Source organism: Tachyglossus aculeatus, chromosome 5 (assembly GCF_015852505.1).
Source record: "Tachyglossus aculeatus isolate mTacAcu1 chromosome 5, mTacAcu1.pri, whole genome shotgun sequence".
NCBI lineage: Eukaryota > Metazoa > Chordata > Mammalia > Monotremata > Tachyglossidae > Tachyglossus > Tachyglossus aculeatus.
In genome coordinates, this window is record NC_052070.1 from 85291349 (window position 1) to 85311997 (window position 20649).

The 20649-nt window shown below is 45.8% G+C and overlaps 2 protein-coding genes across 2 annotated transcripts in view; one reads left to right on the top strand and one right to left on the bottom strand.

The window, feature by feature from the left end:
• On the top strand, positions 1-19954 carry TTI2 (TELO2 interacting protein 2). Its single transcript, XM_038746298.1, has 8 exons — positions 1-83; positions 3063-3748; positions 5216-5402; positions 7099-7191; positions 12789-12976; positions 13309-13452; positions 18504-18666; positions 19817-19954. The coding sequence occupies exons 2-8, from the start codon at positions 3129-3131 to the stop codon at positions 19919-19921; spliced, it is 1500 nt and encodes a 499-aa protein (XP_038602226.1). The 5' UTR covers positions 1-83; positions 3063-3128; the 3' UTR covers positions 19922-19954.
• The window catches only part of MAK16 (MAK16 homolog), an 11255-nt gene continuing 10555 nt past the window's right edge, over positions 19950-20649 (bottom strand). Inside the window, exon 10 of the mRNA XM_038746299.1 lies at positions 19950-20588. Coding sequence (XP_038602227.1) covers positions 20409-20588 — 180 coding nt within the window. The 3' untranslated portion in view covers positions 19950-20408. The remainder of the gene's footprint in view (positions 20589-20649) is intronic.

A 20649-nucleotide genomic window follows, 5' to 3' on the forward strand; every position in this document is an offset into this window, starting at 1 on the left:
GGAATAATCCCACATTTTTGGCTGTTGGGAATCCGATCGCCCACCGCCTTTGGGTCCAGGCCACCCGTCGAGACCAAGCTTCAGTCTGTATCTTTTCTTTTTCCCCCCTGTTTTAGGTGGTTTGGCCTGTCACTCATCATCTCTACTCATTTCCCTCCCTTCCCACTCCCTTTTTGGGATTGGATTTGCTCCCTTTCTCCTTTTTTGTTCTTGGATGGTATTTGTTAAGCGCTTACTAGGTGCCAAGCACTGTTCTAAGCGCTGGGGGAGATGCAAGGGAATCAGGTTGTCCCACGTGGGGCTCACAGCCTTCATCCCCATTTGATAGATGAGGTCACTGGGGCCCAGAGAAGTGAATTAATAATAACAATGATGGTATTAAGCATTTACTAGGTGCCAAGCACTGTTCTAAGCGCTGGGGGAGATACAAGGGAATCAGGCTGGGCCCAGTCCCTGTCCCACGTGGGGGCTCACAGTCTTAATCTCCGTTTTGCAGATGAGGTCACTGAGGCCCAGAGAAGTGAAGTGACTTGCTCCAAGTCACACAGCAGGCAAGTGCGGCGTGGCTCAGTGGAAGGAGCACGGGCTTTGGAGTCAGAGGTCATGGGTTCGAATCCCATTCGTTCAATCGTATTTATTGAGCGCTTACTGTGGGCAGAGCACTGTACTAAGCGCTTGGGAAGTACAAGTTCCTGTATCATCATCAATCGTATTTATGGAGCGCTTACTGTGTGCAGAGCACTGGACTAAGCGCTTGGGAAGTACAAATTGGCAACATATAGAGACAGTCCCTACCCAACGGTGGGCTCACAGTATATATGCATATATCCTGTATATATGTTTGTACATATTTATTACCCTATTTTACTTGTACATATCTATTCTAGTTATTTTATTTTGTTAGTATGTTTGGTTTTGTTCTCTGTCTCCCCCTTTTAGACTGTGAGCCCACTGTTGGGTAAGGACCGTCTCTATATGTTGCCAACTTGTACTTCCCAAGCGCTTAGTACAGTGCTCTGCACACAGTAAGCGCTCAATAAATACGATTGACTGATTGATTGATTGAGCACTGGCTTCCCAGACTGAGCCCCTTCCTTCCTCTCCCTCCCTCCATCCCCCTCATCTTACCTCCTTCCCTTCCCCTCAGCACCTGTATATATGTATATATGTTTGTACGTATTTATTACTCTATTTATTTATGTATTTATTTTACTTGTACATACCTATTCAATCTATTTTATTTTGTTAGTATGTTTGGTTTTGTTCTCTGTCTCCCCCTTTTAGACTGTGAGCCCACTGTTGGGTCGGGACCGTCTCTATATGTTGCCAACTTGTCCTTCCCAAGCGCTTAGTCCAGTGCTCTGCACACAGTAAGCGCTCAATAAATATGATTGATTGATTGATTGATTGATAGAGCACTGGCTTGGAGTCAGGTCAGGGCTTCTAAATCCCGGCTGCTGCAAGTCCCTTCACTTCCTGGGTCTCAGTTGCCTCATCTGTAAAATGGGGCGGGACAGGGACTGTTGCCCAACCCGATTACCTTGCATCTACCCCAGCACTTAGAACAGAAATTGGCACGTATTAAGTGCTCAACAAATACCACAATTATGATCCTTAATTCATTCAATCGAATTTATTGAACGCCGGCTGTGTGCTAAGCGCTTAGGGAAGTACGATGCAACAATATCTCAGCCCTGCTACTTGTCTGAGGTGACCTTGGGCAAGTCTTTTCACTCCTCTTGGCTTCAGATACCTTATCTGTGAACTGGGAATTAAGACTGTGAGCTCCATGTGGGACGGGGACCGTGACCATTGGTGTCGACCCCAGCATTTGAAACAGTGTTCGACACCTATAATACTGTAATAAATACGATTGAATGATGTAATTATTATTATTATTATTGGTTGGTTTTGCTAGGTGGGATACCCTGGGCTGAGGGATAGTCACCGTCTCCCGGCCTTTGCCACCAGCGGGTCATTTACCCCAGTCATAAAATCAATCAATCGTATGTAAGGAGCGCTTACTGTGTGCAGAGCACTGGACTAAGCGCTTGGGAAGCACAAGTCGGCAACACAGAGAGACGGTCCCTACCCGACAGCGGGCTCACAGTCTAGAAGCGGGAGACAGGCAACAAAACGAAACATATTAACCAAATAAAATAAATAGAATAAATATGTACAAATGAAAGAGTAATAAATACGTACAAACATATATGCATATATATGTATATGCGTATGTATACATATTCATTCAATCGTATTTATTGAGCGCTTACTGTGTGCAGAGCACTGGACTAAGCGCTGGGGAAGTACAGGTTGGCAACATAGAGAGATGGTCCCTACCCAACAGTGGGTTCACAGTCTAGGAGACTAAAAATAATACATAAATTATTTATTAAAATGATAAATCCGATTGACTCAATCAATCAATCAATCGTATTTATTGAGGCACTTACTGTGTGCAGAGCACTGTACTAAGCACTTGGGAAGTACAAATTGGCAACCTATAGAGACAGTCCCTACCCAACAGTGGGCTCACAGTCTACAAGGGGGAGATGGAGAGCAAAACCAAACATGCTAACAAAATAAAATAAATAGAATAGATATGTACAAGTAAAATAAATAGAGTAATAAATATGTACAAACATATATACATATATACAGGTGCCATGGGGAAGGGAAAGGAGGTAAGATGAGGGGGATGGAGAGGGGGGAGAGGGGGAGAGGAAGGAGGGGGCTCAGTCCGGGAAGGCCTCCTGGAGGAGGTGAGCTCTCAGTAGGGCCTTGGAGGGAGGAAGAGAGCTAGCTTGGCGGATGGGCAGAGGGAGGGCATTCCGGGCCCGGGGGATGACGTGGGCCGGGGGTCGATGGCGGGACAGGCGAGAAGGAGGTACGGTGAGGAGGTTAGCGGTGGCAGAGGAGCGGAGGGTGCGGGCTGGGCTGGAGAAGGAGAGAAGGGAGGTGAGGTAGGAGGGGGCGAGGGGATGGATGGACAGCCTGGAAGCCCAGGGTGAGGAGTTTCTGCCTGAATGAATCGTCACTGCCGTTGGTTTCTTTCGCAGGACCGAGGTTGAGGGGATGTCCCAGGGCGGCAGTTTCTCCGTTTAAGAGCTTCCCGAACCCGAGGAATGGAGCTGGCCTCTGCCCTGGAGTCTCTGCAGCTGGAAGGTGCCCCGACGGCCTCGGGAGGTGGACTCCCGGCCTCGCGGCGGGCTCTGTCCCGGATCCTGCAGCGCCTCGACAGCCAGGAAAACCGGCCCGGGTCCGCCGGCGGCGGGCCGGTCAGGGACCTGTGCGCCCTGCTAGAGGCTGCCGACGGGCGCCAGCTATTCGAGGGGACCGGTGACGACCCCCTGCAGACGCTGAAGGAGGTGGCCCGGGCCCTGTGTGGCTACGCGGTCCCACCCGAGGGCGAGCCGGGCGACGCGGCGGAGCGGGCCGCCCAAGTCGGGTCGGCCTTCCTCCTGCTCCTAAGGAAACTGGAAGCGGCCAAGGAGGCCCTGGACCCCTGTACGGTCAAGCTGGCGCTCAGCCAGGTGGCGGGCCCCACCTACGTCTTCGCCGTCTCACACGGCCCCGAGCAGCCCTGGACGGGGCCCGAGTCCCGGGCCACTAGCCGAGAGGTGCTAGCCCTGCTCCTGAGGGTGGCCGGCTGCGCTTCCGCGGCGGGATTCCTCCGAGGGGAGGACGGAGACCGGGGTGGGAATTTGGGGCTGGTCCTGGGGCTTCTCAAACCCCAACTGAACAAGTGAGTGCGACGGGTGGGAGCCGTGGGCGGGGAACAATATTAATTATCATTGTTATTTTATTAGAATACTAACGTTATTATATAATGTATTATATAACTCTATAGTATTATATATCATATGTAATATTATAGAGTTATATAGTAATAACGTTATTATACAATGTATTATTATATAACTCTATAATATTATATATAATATGTAATGTTATAGAGTTATATAATAATAACGTTATTATATAATGTATTATTATATAACTATAATATTATATATAATATGTAATATTATAGAGTTATATAATGTATTATTATATAACTATAATATATATAGTATGTAATATTATAGAGTTATATAATGTATTATTATATAACTGTATAATATTATATATAATATGTAATGTTATAGAGTTATATAATAATAACGCTATTATATAATGTATTATTATATAACTCTATAATATTATATATAATATGTAATATAGAGTTATATAATGTATTATTATATAGCTCTATAATATTATATATAGTATGTAATATTATAGAGTTATATAATGTATTATTATATAACTATAATATTATATATAATATGTAATATAGAGTTATATAATGTATTATTATATAACTCTATAATATTATATATAATATGTAATATTATAGAGTTATATAATGTATTATTATATAACTCTATAATATTATATATAGTATATAATATTATAGAGTTATATAATGTATTATTATATAACTCTATAATATATAGTATGTAATATTATAGAGTTATATAATGTATTATTATATAACTCTATAATATTATATATAGTGTGTAATATTATAGAGTTATATAATGTATTATTATCTAACTATAATATTATATATAGTATGTAATATGATAGAGTTATATAATAACGTTATTATATAATGTATTATATAACTCTATAGTATATATAATATGTAATGGTATAGAGTTATATAATATACGATATATTATATAATACATTATAATAATTCACATAATATAATAATATTATATTTGTTGCCAACTTGGACTTCCCAAGCGCTCCGTACAGTGCTCTGCACGCAGTAAGCGCTCAATAAATACGATTGAATGAATGAATGAGTGAAAAAGAACTGAGGATCCCGGTACTGCTGACTTTCTGATTCGACACCCGCTCAGCTGGCATGCGTCATCCGATTCAGGAAAGCTTCTACCGTGGCGGGATACACGCCGCAGATTCCGAATTGTAATAATTTCAACAGCGGGAGTAGTCTCTGGTCTCTTTTAGGCTGTGAGCCCACTGTTGGGCAGGGACCGTCTCTATATGTTACCAACTTGTACTTCCCAAGCGCTTAGTCCAGTGCTCTGCACACAGTAAGCGCTCAATAAATACGATTGATTGATTGATTGGTTGCCTGGGAGCCGCCAGGTGTTTCTCTCTGCCGCAATCTCCCGTTGGCCCTCTCCTCTCCTCTTAGGGAATCTTGGAAGTTGAACCCCGCCACCCGGCACGTGTTTTCCTGGACCCTGCATCGCGTCACTCGCCCCTGGCTCAGCCAACACCTGGAAAAGGTCCTCCCCCCGGCGTTGCTCATTTCGGACGACTACCAGACGGAAAACAAAATCCTCGGGGTCAACTGCCTCCATCACATTATCCTCAATGTGGTAAGGGTTCCCTAGGGGACGGGGATCGTTTCCGCTTAACTCCATGGCACGGGACTCTCCCAAGCGCTTAATAGAGTGCCCTGAACGTCATCAGCGCTCCGTAAATCAATCAGTCAATCAATCAATCAATCAATCGTATTTATTGAGCGCTTACTATGTGCAGAGCACTGTACTAAGCGCTTGGGAAGTACAAATTGGCAACACACAGAGACGGTCCCTACCCAACAGTGGGCTCACAGTCTAAAAGGGGGAGACAGAGAACAAAACCAAACATACCAACAAAATAAAATAAATAGGATAGAAATGTACAAGCAAAATAAATAAATAAATAAATAGAGTAATAAATATGTACAACCATATATACATATATACGTATATATATACATATACATATATACATATATACATGCATACATGCATATATATGTATATGTATATACACATATATGTATATGTGTATATACATGTATATATATGTATATGTATATATACATATATGTATATGTATATATACATGTATATATGTATATATACATATATGTATATATGCATATATATATGTATATGTATATATACATATATGTATATGTATATATATGTATATATATATATATGCATATATATATAAATACCATTATATGTTGCCAACTTGTACTTCCCAAGCACTTAATACAGTGCTCTGCATACAGTAAGCGCTCAATAAATAGGATTGAATGAATATGTATACATACGCATATACATATATATGCATATATGTTTGTACGTATTTATTACTCTCTTTCATTTGTACATATTTATTCTATTTATTTTATTTGGTTAATATGTTTCGTTCTGTTGCCCGTCTCCCGCTTCTAGGCTCAATAAATACGATTGAGAGAGAGAGAATGAATGAATTACTTAATTAATTGATTGATTGATTACTTAATTAATTGATTGATTACTTAATTAATTGATCGATTGACAGGTAGAGCCCGTTTTCAGTTAAGCAGAAGGACAGAGAGTGGCCCATTCATTGCCACGACCGTCCTAATTTTTATCAGAACTACTAAGGACAGAAGCGGTTGATCAACAGCGCCTTTCCCTCTCTTTATTTTGGACCTACTGATACACCTCTCTTGCAAGTTACCGGAGGAAGGTGAATTAAATTTACTTTAATATGCCCCATGGGATTTTTTTTTCCCCCCCTCTGGCTCAGTTTGATCCTTCTCATTCATTCATTCATTCAGTTGTATTTATTGAGCGCTTACTGTGTGCAGAGCACCGTACTAAGCGCTTGGGAAGTACAAGTCCCAAGTGCTTGGGACTTGCGGAAGAAGGTGATGGTGAACCAATTCCGCCCTCGACTCTCTCCCAGGCCGCTGCTGCCCAGCGCGAGGGATTTTTGACCCGTAGCAGATTGCCTTCCACTCGCTACCTGCTGCCCATGCTGCAAGTGGGTAGGCCTCTGCACGACTCTCCCTCCCGTAGCCGAGACACCCGGAGTACTGGAAATTATATCCAGGTGCCGTCCTGAGACGGTTGGAAACTTCTAATATAAAAAAAAAAAAGCCAAATCTTGAGTTAAATGTAAAAGGAGAGAGAGTGCTACCGTGAAGGAAGGATTTTGAAATGGCAGCTGTTCTCTCGCTACTTCGAACGGCCGAATTTAGCTCGTTTTCTGAGCCTCTTGTAACCCGTGGCCTCTGAATTGTTGCAGCCAGCTGCGGATTTGCGCCAGTATAACAGAGACCAGGTCGTCTATCACGCCCTCTTCAACCACCTGTATACGCCGGAGCCCGGTCTCATCCAGGTAACCGGTCCCAGGGGAAGGTGAGAAGTGGGAAGTGGGAATAGTCTGTTGATTATATCATCATCGTCATCATCAATCGTATTTATTGAGCGCTTACTGTGTGCAGAGCACTGTACTGAGCGCTTGGGAAGTACAAGTTGGCAACATCTAGAGACAGTCCCTACCCAGCAGTGGGCTCGCAGTCTGGAAGGGGGAGACAACAAAACAAAACATATTAACAAAATAAAATAAATAAAATAGATATGTACAAGTAAAATAAATAAATAGATAAATAGAGTAATAAATATGCACAAACATATATACAGGTGCTGTGGGGAAGGGAAGGAGGTAAGATGGGGGGATGCCACTACTAGCTCACCTTATTATTGTGTTCATGTATATCAATTCCCACTCAGCCTGATGTACCACTTACCAAGAGGTATCGCCAGTTGGGTGTAGGAACTAGTGAGGAGCTAATAATTGGGGTATTTGTTGAGTGCTTACGAGGTGCCAAGCACTGGGGTAATCAGGTTGGACACAGACCGTGTTCCTCAAGGGGCTCCCAATCTAGGCGGGAGAGAGGAGGATTTGATCAATCAATCAATCAATCGTATTTATTGAGCACTTACTGTGTGCAGAGCACTGTACTACTACTACTACTAATAATAATGGCATTTGTTAAGCGCTTACTATGTGCAAAGCACTGTACTAATAATAATAATAATAATGGCATTTGTTAAGCGCTTACTATGTGCAAAGCACTGTTCTAATAATAATAATAATAATAATGGCATGTGTTAAGCGCTTACTATGTGCAAAGCACTGTTCTAATAATAATAATAATGATAATAATAATAATGGCATTTGTTAAGCGCTTACTATGTGCAAAGCACGGTTCTAAGCGCTGGGGAGGGGAAACAAGGTAATGAGGTTGTCCCATGTGGGGCTCACAGTCTTAATCCCCATTTCACAGATGAGGTAACCGAGGCTCAGAGAAGTTAAGTGACTTACCCAAGGTCACACAGCAGACACGTGACAGAGCCGGGATTCGAACCTCTGATCTCTGACTCCAAAGCCCGGGCTCTTTCCACCGAGTCACGCTGCTTCTAAGCGCTTGGGAAGTACAAGTTGGCAACATATAGAGACAGTCCCTACCCAACAGTTGAGGAAACTGAAGCATAGAAGTGAAGTGGCTCGTCCAAGGACGCACAGCATCCATTCATTCGTTCAATCGAATTTATTGAGCGCTTACTGTGTGCGGGCACTGTACTAAGCGCTTGGGAAGTACAAGTCGGCGACATGTAGAGACGGTCCCTACCCAACAACGGGCTCACAGTCTAGAAGGGGGAGACGGACGACAAAACAAAACACGTGGACAGGTGTCAAGTCGTCAGAATAAGTAGAATTAAAGCAGGCGGGTGGCAGAGTCGGGATTAGAACCCAGGTCCTTTGACTCCCAGGGACAGGCTTGCTGCTACTTGAGGGACATTCACGGCAGGAGAGAGCTAAGAGACCTCTGTCCAGGTCTCTAAATTGGGACCGTGCCGGGGCGATAATTTAAGAAGAAACCTGGCTGTAAGTTGACTTCAACTTGTAGCCATTTGGACATTGCCTCTTTCCAGATTTAGACCGATCCCCGCGTCCTCCCTTCACTTCTTCCCCCAAACCTGCTCCTCACCAAATAAGTCCAGGCCGACCATCGTGTCAGCCGGAAGGCTGCCGTACAATCATTCATTCAGTCGTATTTTCTGAGCGCTTACCGTGTGCGAAGCACTGTGCTAATTTGTAGTCCTTATTGCACGCTCCCAAGCACTTAGTACAGTGCTGTGCACACGGTAAGCGCTCAGTAAATCCAATTGACTGACTGACTGACTCCTAGACTGTGAGCCCACTGTACTAATTTGTAGTCCTTATTGCACGCTCCCAAGCGCTTAGTACAGTGCTCTGCACACGGTAAGCGCTCAGTAAATCCAATTGACTGACTGACTTCTAGACTATGAGCCCACTGTACTAATTTGTAGTCCTTATTGCATGCTCCTAACCAATCAATCAATCAATCAATCATGTTTGTTGAGCACTTACTGTGTGCAGAGCACTGTACTAAGCGCTTGGGAAGTACAAGCTGGCAACATATAGAGACGGTCCCTACCCAATTGTGGGCTCACAGCACTTAGTACAGTGCTCTGCACACGGTAAGCGCTCAGTAAATCCAATTGACTGACTGACTGACTTCTAGACTGTGAGCCCACTGTACTAATTTGTAGTCCTTATTGCACGCTCCCAATCAATCAATCAATCGTATTTATTGAGCGCTTACTGTGTGCAGAGCACTGTACTAAGTGCTTGGGAAGTACAAGTTGGCAACATATAGAGACGATCCCTACCCAACAGTGGGCTCAGACCACTTAGTACAGTGCTCTGCACACGGTAAGCGCTCAGTAAATCCAATTGACTGACTGACTTCTAGACTGTGAGCCCACTGTACTAATTTGTAGTCCTTATTGCACGCTCCCAAGCGCTTAGTACAGCGCTCTGCACACGGTAAGCGCTCAGTAAATCCAATTGACTGACTGACTGACGTCTAGACTGTGAGCCCACTGTACTAATTTGTAGTCCTTATTGCACGCTCCCAAACGCTTAGTACAGCGCTCTGCACACGGTAAACACTCAGTAAATCCAATTGACTGACTGACTTCTAGACTGTGAGCCCACTGTACTAATTTGTAGTCCTTATTGCACGCTTCCAATCAATCAATCGTATTTATTGAGCACTTACTGTGTGCAGAGCACTGTACTAAGCGCTTGGGAAGTCCAAGTTGGCAACATATAGAGACGATCCCTACCCAACAGTGGGCTCACAGCGCTTAGTGCAGTGCTGTGCACACGGTAAGCGCTCAGTAAATCCAGTTGACTGACTGACTTCTAGACTATGAGCCCACTGTACTAATTTGTAGTCCTTATTGCATGCTCCTAACCAATCAATCAATCAATCAATCATGTTTATTGAGCGCTTACTGTGTGCAGAGCACTGTACTAAGCGCTTGGGAAGTACAAGTTGGCAACATATAGAGACGGTCCCTACCCAACAGTGGGCTCAGAGCACTTACTACAGTGCTCTGCACACGGTAAGCGCTCAGTAAATCCAGTTGACTGACTGACTGACTTCTAGACTGTGAGCCCACTGTACTAATTTGTAGTCCTTATTGCACGCTCCCAATCAATCAATCAATCGTATTTATTGAGCGCTTACTGTGTGCAGAGCACTGTACTAAGTGCTTGGGAAGTACAAGTTGGCAACATATAGAGACGATCCCTACCCAACAGTGGGCTCAGAGCACTTAGTACAGTGCTCTGCACACGGTAAGCGCTCAGTAAATCCAATTGACTGACTGACTTCTAGACTGTGAGCCCACTGTACTAATTTGTAGTCCTTATTGCACGCTCCCAAGCGCTTAGTACAGCGCTCTGCACACGGTAAGCGCTCAGTAAATCCAATTGACTGACTGACTGACGTCTAGACTGTGAGCCCACTGTACTAATTTGTAGTCCTTATTGCACGCTCCCAAGCGCTTAGTACAGCGCTCTGCACACGGTAAACGCTCAGTAAATCCAATTGACTGACTGACTTCTAGACTGTGAGCCCACTGTACTAATTTGTAGTCCTTATTGCACGCTTCCAATCAATCAATCGTATTTATTGAGCACTTACTGTGTGCAGAGCACTGTACTAAGCGCTTGGGAAGTCCAAGTTGGCAACATATAGAGACGATCCCTACCCAACAGTGGGCTCACAGCGCTTAGTGCAGTGCTGTGCACACGGTAAGCGCTCAGTAAATCCAGTTGAGTGACTGACTTCTAGACTATGAGCCCACTGTACTAATTTATAGTCCTTATTGCATGCTCCTAACCAATCAATCAATCATGTTTATTGAGCGCTTACTGTGTGCAGAGCACTGTACTAAGCGCTTGGGAAGTACAAGTTGGCAACATATAGAGACGGTCCCTACCCAACAGTGGGCTCAGAGCACTTAGTACAGTGCTCTGCACACGGTAAGCGCTCAGTAAATCCAATTGACTGACTGACTGACTTCTAGACTGTGAGCCCACTGTCCTAATTTGTAGTCCTTATTGCCCGCTCCCAAGCGCTTAGTACAGCGCTCTGCACACGGTAAGCGCTCAGTAAATCCAATTGACTGACTGACTTCTAGACTGTGAGCCCACTGTACTAATTTGTAGCCCTTATTGCACGCTCCCAAGCGCTTAGTACAGCGCTCTGCACACGGTAAGCGCTCAGTAAATCCAATTGACTGACTGACTGACTTCTAGACTGTGGGCCCGCTGTTGGGTAGGGACTGCCTCTATATGTTACCAACTTGTCCTTCCCAAGCGCTTAGTCCAGTGCCCTGCACACAGTAAGTGCTCAATAAATAGGATGGAGTGAGTGAATAATGATAATAATAATGGCATTTATTAAGCGCTTACTATGTGTGCAGCACTGTTCTAAGCGCTGGGGGGGAATACAAGGTGATCAGGTTGTGGCTCACAGTCTTCATCCCCATTTTACAGATGAGGGAACTGAGGCCCAGAGAAGTGAAGTGACTTGCCCAAAGTCACACAGCGGACAAGTGGCGGAGCCGGGGTTCGAACCCATGACCTCTGACTCCAAAGCCCGGGCTCCTTCCACTGAGCCACGCTGCTTCTCTAAATGAATGACTGGTGCCTGTGGGCGGGGCGGGGAGCGTTCATTCATCCATTCCATCCTATTTATTGAGCGCTTACCGTGTGCAGAGCACTGGACTAAGTCCAAGTCGGCAACATCCAGAGACGGTCCCTACGCCACAGTGGGCTCCCAGTCTAGAAGCGTTGATGGAGTGTGGTGCCGGTGGGCGGAGATGGAGCCCTCCCTCCATCGGTCCCTCTGCCTGTCCCTCCGTCCGTCCCTCCGTCCATCCTTTTTTTTTAATAGCATTTATTAAGTGCTCACTATGTGCAAATCACTGTTCTAAGCGCTGGGGGGGATACAAGGTGATCAGGTTGTCCCACGTGGGGCTCCTAATCTTCATCCCCATTTGACAGATGAGGGGACTGAGGCCCAGAGAAGTGAAGTGGCCTGCCCGAGGTCACGCAGCTGACAAATGGCAGAGGCGGGACTCGAACCCATGACTTCGAACCCACAAGAGAAGCAGCGTGGCTCAGTGGAAGGAGCCCGGGCTTTGGAGTCGGAGGTCATGGGTTCCAATCCCGGCTCCGCCACTTGTCTGCTGTGTGACCTTGGGCAAGTCACTTCACTTCTCTGGGCCTCCGTTCCCTCGCCTGTTAAAATGGAGGTTAAGACTGCGAGCCCCACGTGGGACAACCTGATTACTTCGTATCTACCCCAGCGCTTGGCACACAGTAAGCGCTTAACAAATGTCATCATTATTATTATCCCTTTTAGACCGTGAGCCCACTGCTGGGTAGGGACTGGCTCTATAGGTTGCCAACTTGGACTTCCCAAGCGCTCAGTACAGCGCTCTGCACATAGTAAGCGCTCGATAAATCCGATTGGTGATGATGATGATGACTTCTGACCCTCAAGCCCGGGATCTTTCCACTGAGCCACGCCTCCCTCCCCACAGGCGGTCCTCCAGTGCCTGGCGGCCCTGCTGCCCGTCCTGGAGGGCCCCCCGCGCCCGCAGGCCGCCGGCCCCCGCCCCCCGACCCCGACGGACGACGTGCTGCGGCTGGTGCTCACCCACATGGAGCCCGAACGGCGCCTGCTGCTGAGGAGGGTCTATGCCAGGAGCCTGCCCGCTTTCGTGGAGAGGTGAGGGGCCGGGCCGGGGGGCCGTCCGCGACCCATCCCACCCTCCCGTCCCGTCCCGTCCCGTTCTCCGTCTCCCCCTTTTATCATCATCATCATCAATCGTACTTATCGAGCGCTTACCGTGTGCGGAGCACCGGACTAAGCGCTTGGGAAGGCCAAGTTGGCAACACACAGAGACAGGCCCTACCCAACAGCGGGCTCACAGTCACAGTAGACTCGGGACCGTCTCTCGATGCGGCCGACTTGGACTTCCCAAGCGCTTAGTCCGCTGCTCCGCGCACGGTAAGCGCTCAGTAAATACGATGGATTGATTGATTGATTCCGACGGGCAGCCTGGGCATCCTGACCGTGCGGCACCTGAAGAGGCTGGAGCGGGTCATCGTCAGCTACCTGGAGGTGTACGACGGGCCCGGGGAGGAAGCCCGCTTGGCCATTCTGCAGACCTTCAAAGTCACCGTCCAGCACGCTTGGCCCAGGTAGGACCCCCTTGGGAGGGGGACACTCTCCTAGACTGGAAGCCCGCTGCGGGGGAGGGACCGTCTCCAGATGTTGCCAGCTTGTCCTTCCCAAGCGCTTAGTACGGCGCTCTGCACACAGCAAGCGCTCAATCCATACGATTGATTGATTAACTGAGGAGGCGGCCCCTTTCATTCACTCATTCATTCATTGTCGTATTTATTGAGCACTTACTGTGTGCAGAGCCTGCCAACTTGGACTTCCCAAGCGCTTAGTACGGTGCTCTGCACACAGTAAGCGCTCAATCCATACGATTGATTGATTGACTGAGGAGGTGGCCCCTTTCATTCACTCATTCATTCATTGTCGTATTTATTGAGCACTTACTGTGTGCAGAGCCTGCCAACTTGGACTTCCCAAGCGCTTAGTACGGTGCTCTGCACACAGTAAGCGCTCAATAAATACAGTTGATTGATTGATTGAGGAGGCGGCCCCTTTCATTCACTCATTTGTTCACTCAGTCGTATTTATTGAGCGCTTACTGTGTGCAGAGCCTGCCAACTTGGACTTCCCAAGCGCTTAGTACGGTGCTCCGCACACAGTAAGCGCTCAATAAATATGATTGATTGATTGATTGTACTTCCCAAGCGCTTAGTACAGTGCTCTGCACACAGTAAGCGCTCAATAAATACGATTGATTGATTGTACTTCCCAAGCACTTAGTACAGTGCTCTGCACACAGTAAGCGCTTAATCCATATGATTGATTGATTGAAGAGGCAGCCCCTTTCATTCACTCATTCATTCATTCAGTCCTATTTATTGAGCGCTTACTGTGTGCAGAGCCTGCCAACTTGGAGTGCCCAAGCGCTTAGTACGGTGCTCTGCACACAGTAAGCGCTCAATAAATACAGTTGATTGATTGACTGAGGAGGCGGCCCCTTTCATTCACTCATTCATTCATTCATTCAGTCGTATTTATTGAGCGCTTACTGTGTGCAGAGCCTGCCAACTTGGACTTCCCAAGCGCTTAGTACGGTGCTCTGCACACAGTAAGCGCTCAATAAATATGATTGATTGAGGAGGCGGCCCCTTTCATTCACTCATTCATTCATTCAGCCGTATTTATTGAGCACTTACTGTGTGCAGAGCCTGCCAACTTGGACTTCCCAAGCGCTTAGTACGGTGCTCTGCACACAGTAAGCGCTCAATAAATACGATTGATTGATTGATTGTACTTCCCAAGCACTTAGTACAGTGCTCTGCACACAGTAAGTGCTCAATAAATACGATTGATTGATTGATTGTACTTCCCAAGCGCTTGGTACAGTGCTCTGCACACAGTAAGCGCTCAATAAATACAGTTGATTGATTGACTGAGGAGGTGGCCCCTTTCATTCACTCATTCATTCATTCAGTCGTATTTATTGAGCGCGTACTGTGTGCAGAGCCTGCCAACTTGGACTTCCCAAGCGCTTAGTACGGTGCTCTGCACACAGTAAGCGCTCAATAAATTCAATTGATTGACTGATTGACTGAGGAGGCGGCCCCTTTCATTCACTCATTCATTCATTCAATTGTATTTATTGAGCACTTACTGTGTGCAGAGCACCGCACTAAGCGCTCGGGAAGGGCAGCCTGGGCATCTTAGCAAGCCTGCCAACTTGTACTTCCCAGTGCTCTGCACACAGTAAGCGCTCAATCAATACGATTGATTGATTGACTGAGGAGGCGGCCCCTTTCATTCACTCATTCATTCATTCAGTCGTATTTATTGGGCGCTTACTGTGTGCAGAGCACTGTACTAAGCGCTTGGGAAGTACAAGTTGGCAACATATAGAGACGGTACCTACCCAACAGTAGGCTCACAATCTAAAAGGAGTCACGAGGTTTGCTGCCATTTGTCTGCTGCATGGGGTTGGGGCACGGGCCTGCGAGTCATCATCATCGTCATCAATCGTATTTATTGAGCGCTTACTGTGTGCAGAGCACTGTACTAAGCGCTTGGGAAGTACAAGTTGGCAACATCTAGAGACGGTCCCTACCCACCAGCGGGCTCACAGTCTAGAAGACGACGAAACCAAACACGTGAACAAAATAAAATAAATAGAATAGATATGTACAAGTAAAATAAATAATAATTTAATTATTAAATTATAATTAAATGGAGCAATAAATAATTATGTATTTATTTATTATTTAATTTACTTAATTTATCTAATAATTTAATTTCATTTATTTAATTATTATTAAATTATTATCAAATTATTAAATGGAGTAATACATGATTATTTATTTATTTGTTGTTTAATTTACTTAATTTATTTAATAATTTAATTTCATTTATTTAATTATTAAATTATTATCAAGTATTTAAATGGAGCAATACACGATTATTTATTTATTTATTTAATTCACTTAATTTATTTAATAATTTAATTTCATTTATTAAATTATTATTAAATTCTTATTAAATTATTAAATGGAGTGATGAATGATTATTTATTTAATTTGCTTTATTTAATACTTTAATTTCATTTATTTAATCATTATTAAATTATTATTAAATGATTGAATGGAGCAATAAGTAATTATTTATTTATTTATTATTATTTAATTTACTTTATTTAATAATTTAATTTCATTTATTAAATTATTATTAAGTTATTATTGAATTACTAAATGGAGTAATAAATCCATACAAACATCTATACATATATACAGGTGCTGCGGGGAGGGGAAGGAGGTAAGGAGGGAGGGATGGAGAGGGGGAGGAGGGGGAAAGGAAGGAGGGGGCTCAGTTTGGGAAGGCCTCCTGGAGGAGGTGAGCTCTCAGTGGGGCTTTGATGGGGGGTTAAAAGCCTGTTCTCCCTCCTACTCAGAGTGTGAGCCCCTCGTGGAATCAATCAATCAATCGTATTTATTGAGCGCTTACTGTGTGCAGAGCACTGTACTAAGCGCTTGGGAAGTACAAGATGGCAACATCTTTTAGACTGTGAGCCCACTGCTGGGTAGGGACTGTCTCTATATGTTGCCAACGTGTACTTCCCAAGCGCTTAGTCCAGTGCTCTGCACATAGTAAGCGCTCAATAAATACGATTGATGATGATATAGAGACAGTCCCTACCCAACAGTGGGCTCACGGTCTAAAAGGGTTGTGTCTGACCTAACGTATATCTACCCCAGCACTTAGTACAGTGCTTGACATACAGTAAACGCGTAATTGAACGCCGCAGTTATAATAATTATCCTGGCCCTCCATAGATTATGCCTGTTTCTTTCAGCGGCCTCTTTTTTCGGTACACGACCCACCGCCCAAATCGTTCCTTATCGCTCCCCGTTCCCCTTATAGCCACCCAAGGCTCATCTAACCTCGGTGCAGTTTAGGAAAGACCCTTAATGAAGGGGTTTGAATTCGAGCTGAGGAAAGAGAACGATGCACCAAACCTTGACTGCTCAGGTAGCTTGGCTCAGAAGTTGTGTATATATAATGATGGCATCTATTAAGCGCTTACTCTGTGCAGAGCACTGTTCTAAGCGCTGAATTATATTATAAATAGAATTATAGATATATAATCATATATATCTATATATGATTATATATCTATATATAGCTATATAATAATTATAGATATATAATTATATATCTATAATATATATTTATAGATATATAATCATTATATATCTATATATAATTATATATAGATAAATAATTATGTCTATAATATATATTTATAGATATATAATCATTATATATCTATATATATAATTATATATAGATATATATAATTATATATCTATAATTCTATTTATTCTGATGGCATTGACACCAGTCTACTTGTTCTAAGGCCCTACTGAGAGCTCACCTCCTCCAGGAGGCCTTCCCAGACTGAGCCCCTTCCTTCCTTTCCCCCTCGTCCCCCTCTCCATCCCCCCCATCTTAACTCCTTCCCTTCCCCACAGCACCTGTATATATGTATAGATGTTTGTACAGATTTATTACTCTATTTTACTTGTTCATATCTATTCTATTTATTTTGTTAGTATGTTTGGTTTCGTTCTCCGTCTCCCCCTTTTAGACTGTGAGCCCACTGTTGGGTAGGGACCATCTCTAGATGTTGCCAACTTGGACTTCCCAAGCGCTTAGTCCAGTGCTCTGCACACAGTAAGCGCTCAATAAATACGATTGATTGATTGATTGATTGGGTAGGGACTGTATATGTTGCCAACTTGTACTTCCCAAGCGCTTAGTACAGTGCTCTGCACACAGTAAGCGCTCAATAAATACGATTGATTGATTGATTGATTGTTCTGTTTTGCTGTCTCCCTCCCCCTTCTAGACTGTGAGCCCGTTGTTGGGTAGGGACCGTCTCTATTTGTTTCCGAATTGTACTGTCAACCAATCAATCAATCGTATTTATTGAGCGCTTACTGTGTGCAGAGCACTGTACTAAGCGCTTGGGAAGTACAAGTTGGCAACATATAGAGACAGTCAATCAATCCATCCATCAATCGTATTTATTGAGTGCTTACTGTGTGCAGATCACTATACTAAGCGCTTGGGCAGAACAAGTTGGCAACGTATAGAGACGGTCCCTACCCAACAGTGGGCTCACAGTCTAAAAGGGGGAGACAGAGAACAAAACCAAACATACTAACAAAATAAAATAGAATAGATATGTCCAAGTGTCCAAGCGCTTAGTACAGTGCTGTGCCTACAGTAAGCGCTCAATAAATACGGTCGAATGAATGAATGATAATAATAATGACGGCATTTGTTAAGCGCTTACTATGTGCCAAGCACTGTTCTAAGCGCTGGGGGAGATACAAGGTAATCGGGTTGTCCCACGCGGGGCTCGCAGGCTTCCTTCACTCCCGTTTTCCCAGTGAGGGAGCTGAGGCCCAGAGAAGTGAAGCGACTTGCCCAGAGTCACACAGCCGACAAGGGGCGGAGCCGGGATTAGAACCCGTGACTTCGGACCCCCAAGCCCGGGCTCTTTCCACTGAGCCACGCTGCCCGAACGCGGTGGGTAACTGAGTCTCCCGTTCCCGTCTTGTTTCCCGCGGACTAGGGTGCCCTGCCGACTCGAGGTCTTCCTGAAGGCCCTGCTGAAAATGGTGTGCGACGTGGCGAGGGACCGCACCCTCACGCCCGAACCGGTGAAGGCGGCCCTCCTGGAGGAGGCGGCCGACTGTCTTATTCTCCTGGACCGCTGCTGCCAAGGCCGGGTGAAGGTACGGGAGGGGAAAACACCCCAGCTTCCCCCCGCACCCGGCTCCCGCGGTCCCCCCCAAAACCTCTCGTCGCCATGGCGACGGCCACCGTGCTCCGAAAAGGATGCTGCTGCCTTCCCCCTCGGGAGCGGGTGGCGGTCGTTCGGACGGCGGATTATTAAAGCTGGAGAAGCAGCGGGGCTCAGCGGAAAGAGCCCGGGCTTTGGAGTCAGAGGTCGCGGGTTCAAATCCCGGCTCCGCCAACTCTCAGCTGGGTGACTTGGGGCGAGTCGCTTCACTTCTCTGGGCCTCAGTTACCTCATCTGGAAAATGGGGGCTAAAAATGTAAGACCCACACGGGACAACCTGATTACCCTGTATCTACCTCAGCGCTTAGAACACCTGTATATATGTTTGTACACATTTGTTACTCTATTATTTATTTTACTCGCACCTATCCTATTTATTTTGTTAGTATGTTTGGTTTCGTTCTCCGTCTCCCCCTTTTAGACTTTGAGCCCACTGTTGGGTAGGGACTGTCTCTGTATGTTGCCAACTTGGACTTCCCAAGCGCTTAGTACAGTGCTCTGCACACAGTAAGCGCTCAATAAATACGATTGATGATGCTTGGCACATAGTAAGCGCTTAAAAAATACCATCATTATTATTATTATGGGACGGAGGGTCGTGGAAGGACAAGAGTGTGAATAGCAGATTTGGGTCTGCATTTCTGGTAGCCTGTAGCTGGTGGGGGGGCCGCAAAGGGGGCCACTGGGAAGGGGGTGGTAGTGGCCCAGCTCTTGAACTTACTCTAAACAGTCACGCTGGGCCCCCTTCTCAATTAAACCTGACGGAAAAGTGTAACGGTCAATGGCAGAAAGCCAAGTAGGCTTTCCAAAGTAGCGTGACTTTCTCCTTCCTTACCACTTAATTGTCGGCTTAGAAATAACTCGCCTCACCTCCCACTAAAAACTGAAGCGCCCATAAAGGGAGAGCAAAGGGAAGTCACCAGTTTAACATAAAAGTATGCCAAAAATCGGCCTCGAGTGGCCGAATCACACACACGCCCAAACTCTCTCTCCCGTTCCTTGGGTCTTGCCCACCGTTGCAGCCAACCGGAGGGAGGAAGCAAAGGAAACAGAACTTGACTGAGCCCGTTTCCCTCTTTCAGAGGCTCCTGGCCCCACTTCTCGACAGCTGTGAAGACAGCAAGGTCCGGGACTGCATCAAGAAAGTCCAAGAGGCCGATGAACCGCCCCGCCCCGCTGGAACGTAATGAGATGCTGTTTAAAGTTTCACTTTTTTTTTATTTGAGAGGTTGTGTCATTGTTTTTCCCTTCCCGCCTTTGGGAGAGTCCGTCTCTGTCTTCCTGGTGAAAGGTTGGGTGGTTGGGAGATACTCCCTTAAGCCCCGATGGGTCTCCCTTCTGTTCAGTGTGTCGGAGGGGAAGCGAAGGGGTGTCGGTCTCGACTCCTTCTCTTTCAAGGAGGGCAGGGGGAGAGGGATAGGAGGCCAGCCTGGAAGAGGCGTGCGTGACACACACACACACTCCCCCCCTTCCCCCAGGGTGATTCTTCATCCCACCGCGGAAATCACACTCCTGCCATTTTGGGAGGCTTCCTAGGGGTCAGGAAGCTCACTGCCTCATCGTCCGGGAAGAGGCGTGAAGAGTCGACACAAATATTGCGTATTACGGTCAGAGTCAGATACAAAATGAGGGCCGTCTTTAAATAGAAGGGAAGGCACGAGTGCCCAAGTGTGTTCAGCTGGCGGCCTTGGTTTTGGACACGGGCTCCGTTTCCTGCTCGTACTCGATCTCCACGTAGGCCCGCTTGCGGGGTGCAGGTCCTTTCAGAGGGGCTTTACCCTTGGCTTTGACTTTTTTGTCGCTGTCGTCCTCCTCCCGCTCCTCCTCACTGCTGCCTTCCAGCTTATCCATATCCTATAGAGGGGGAAAAAAAAAAAAGCAGAGAGGATGGAAAAGATAACCGAGATGCAATTGG

Coding starts and splice junctions, on each gene's coding strand:
- TTI2 (XM_038746298.1), top strand. CDS start 3,129: ATGGAGCTGGCCTCTGCCCTGGAGTCTCTGCAGCTGGAAGGTGCCCCG. Junction 3,749..5,215: donor CTCAAACCCCAACTGAACAA/GTGAGTGCGACG, acceptor CTCTCCTCTTAG/GGAATCTTGGAAGTTGAACC. Junction 12,977..13,308: donor CTGCCCGCTTTCGTGGAGAG/GTGAGGGGCCGG, acceptor TCCGACGGGCAG/CCTGGGCATCCTGACCGTGC.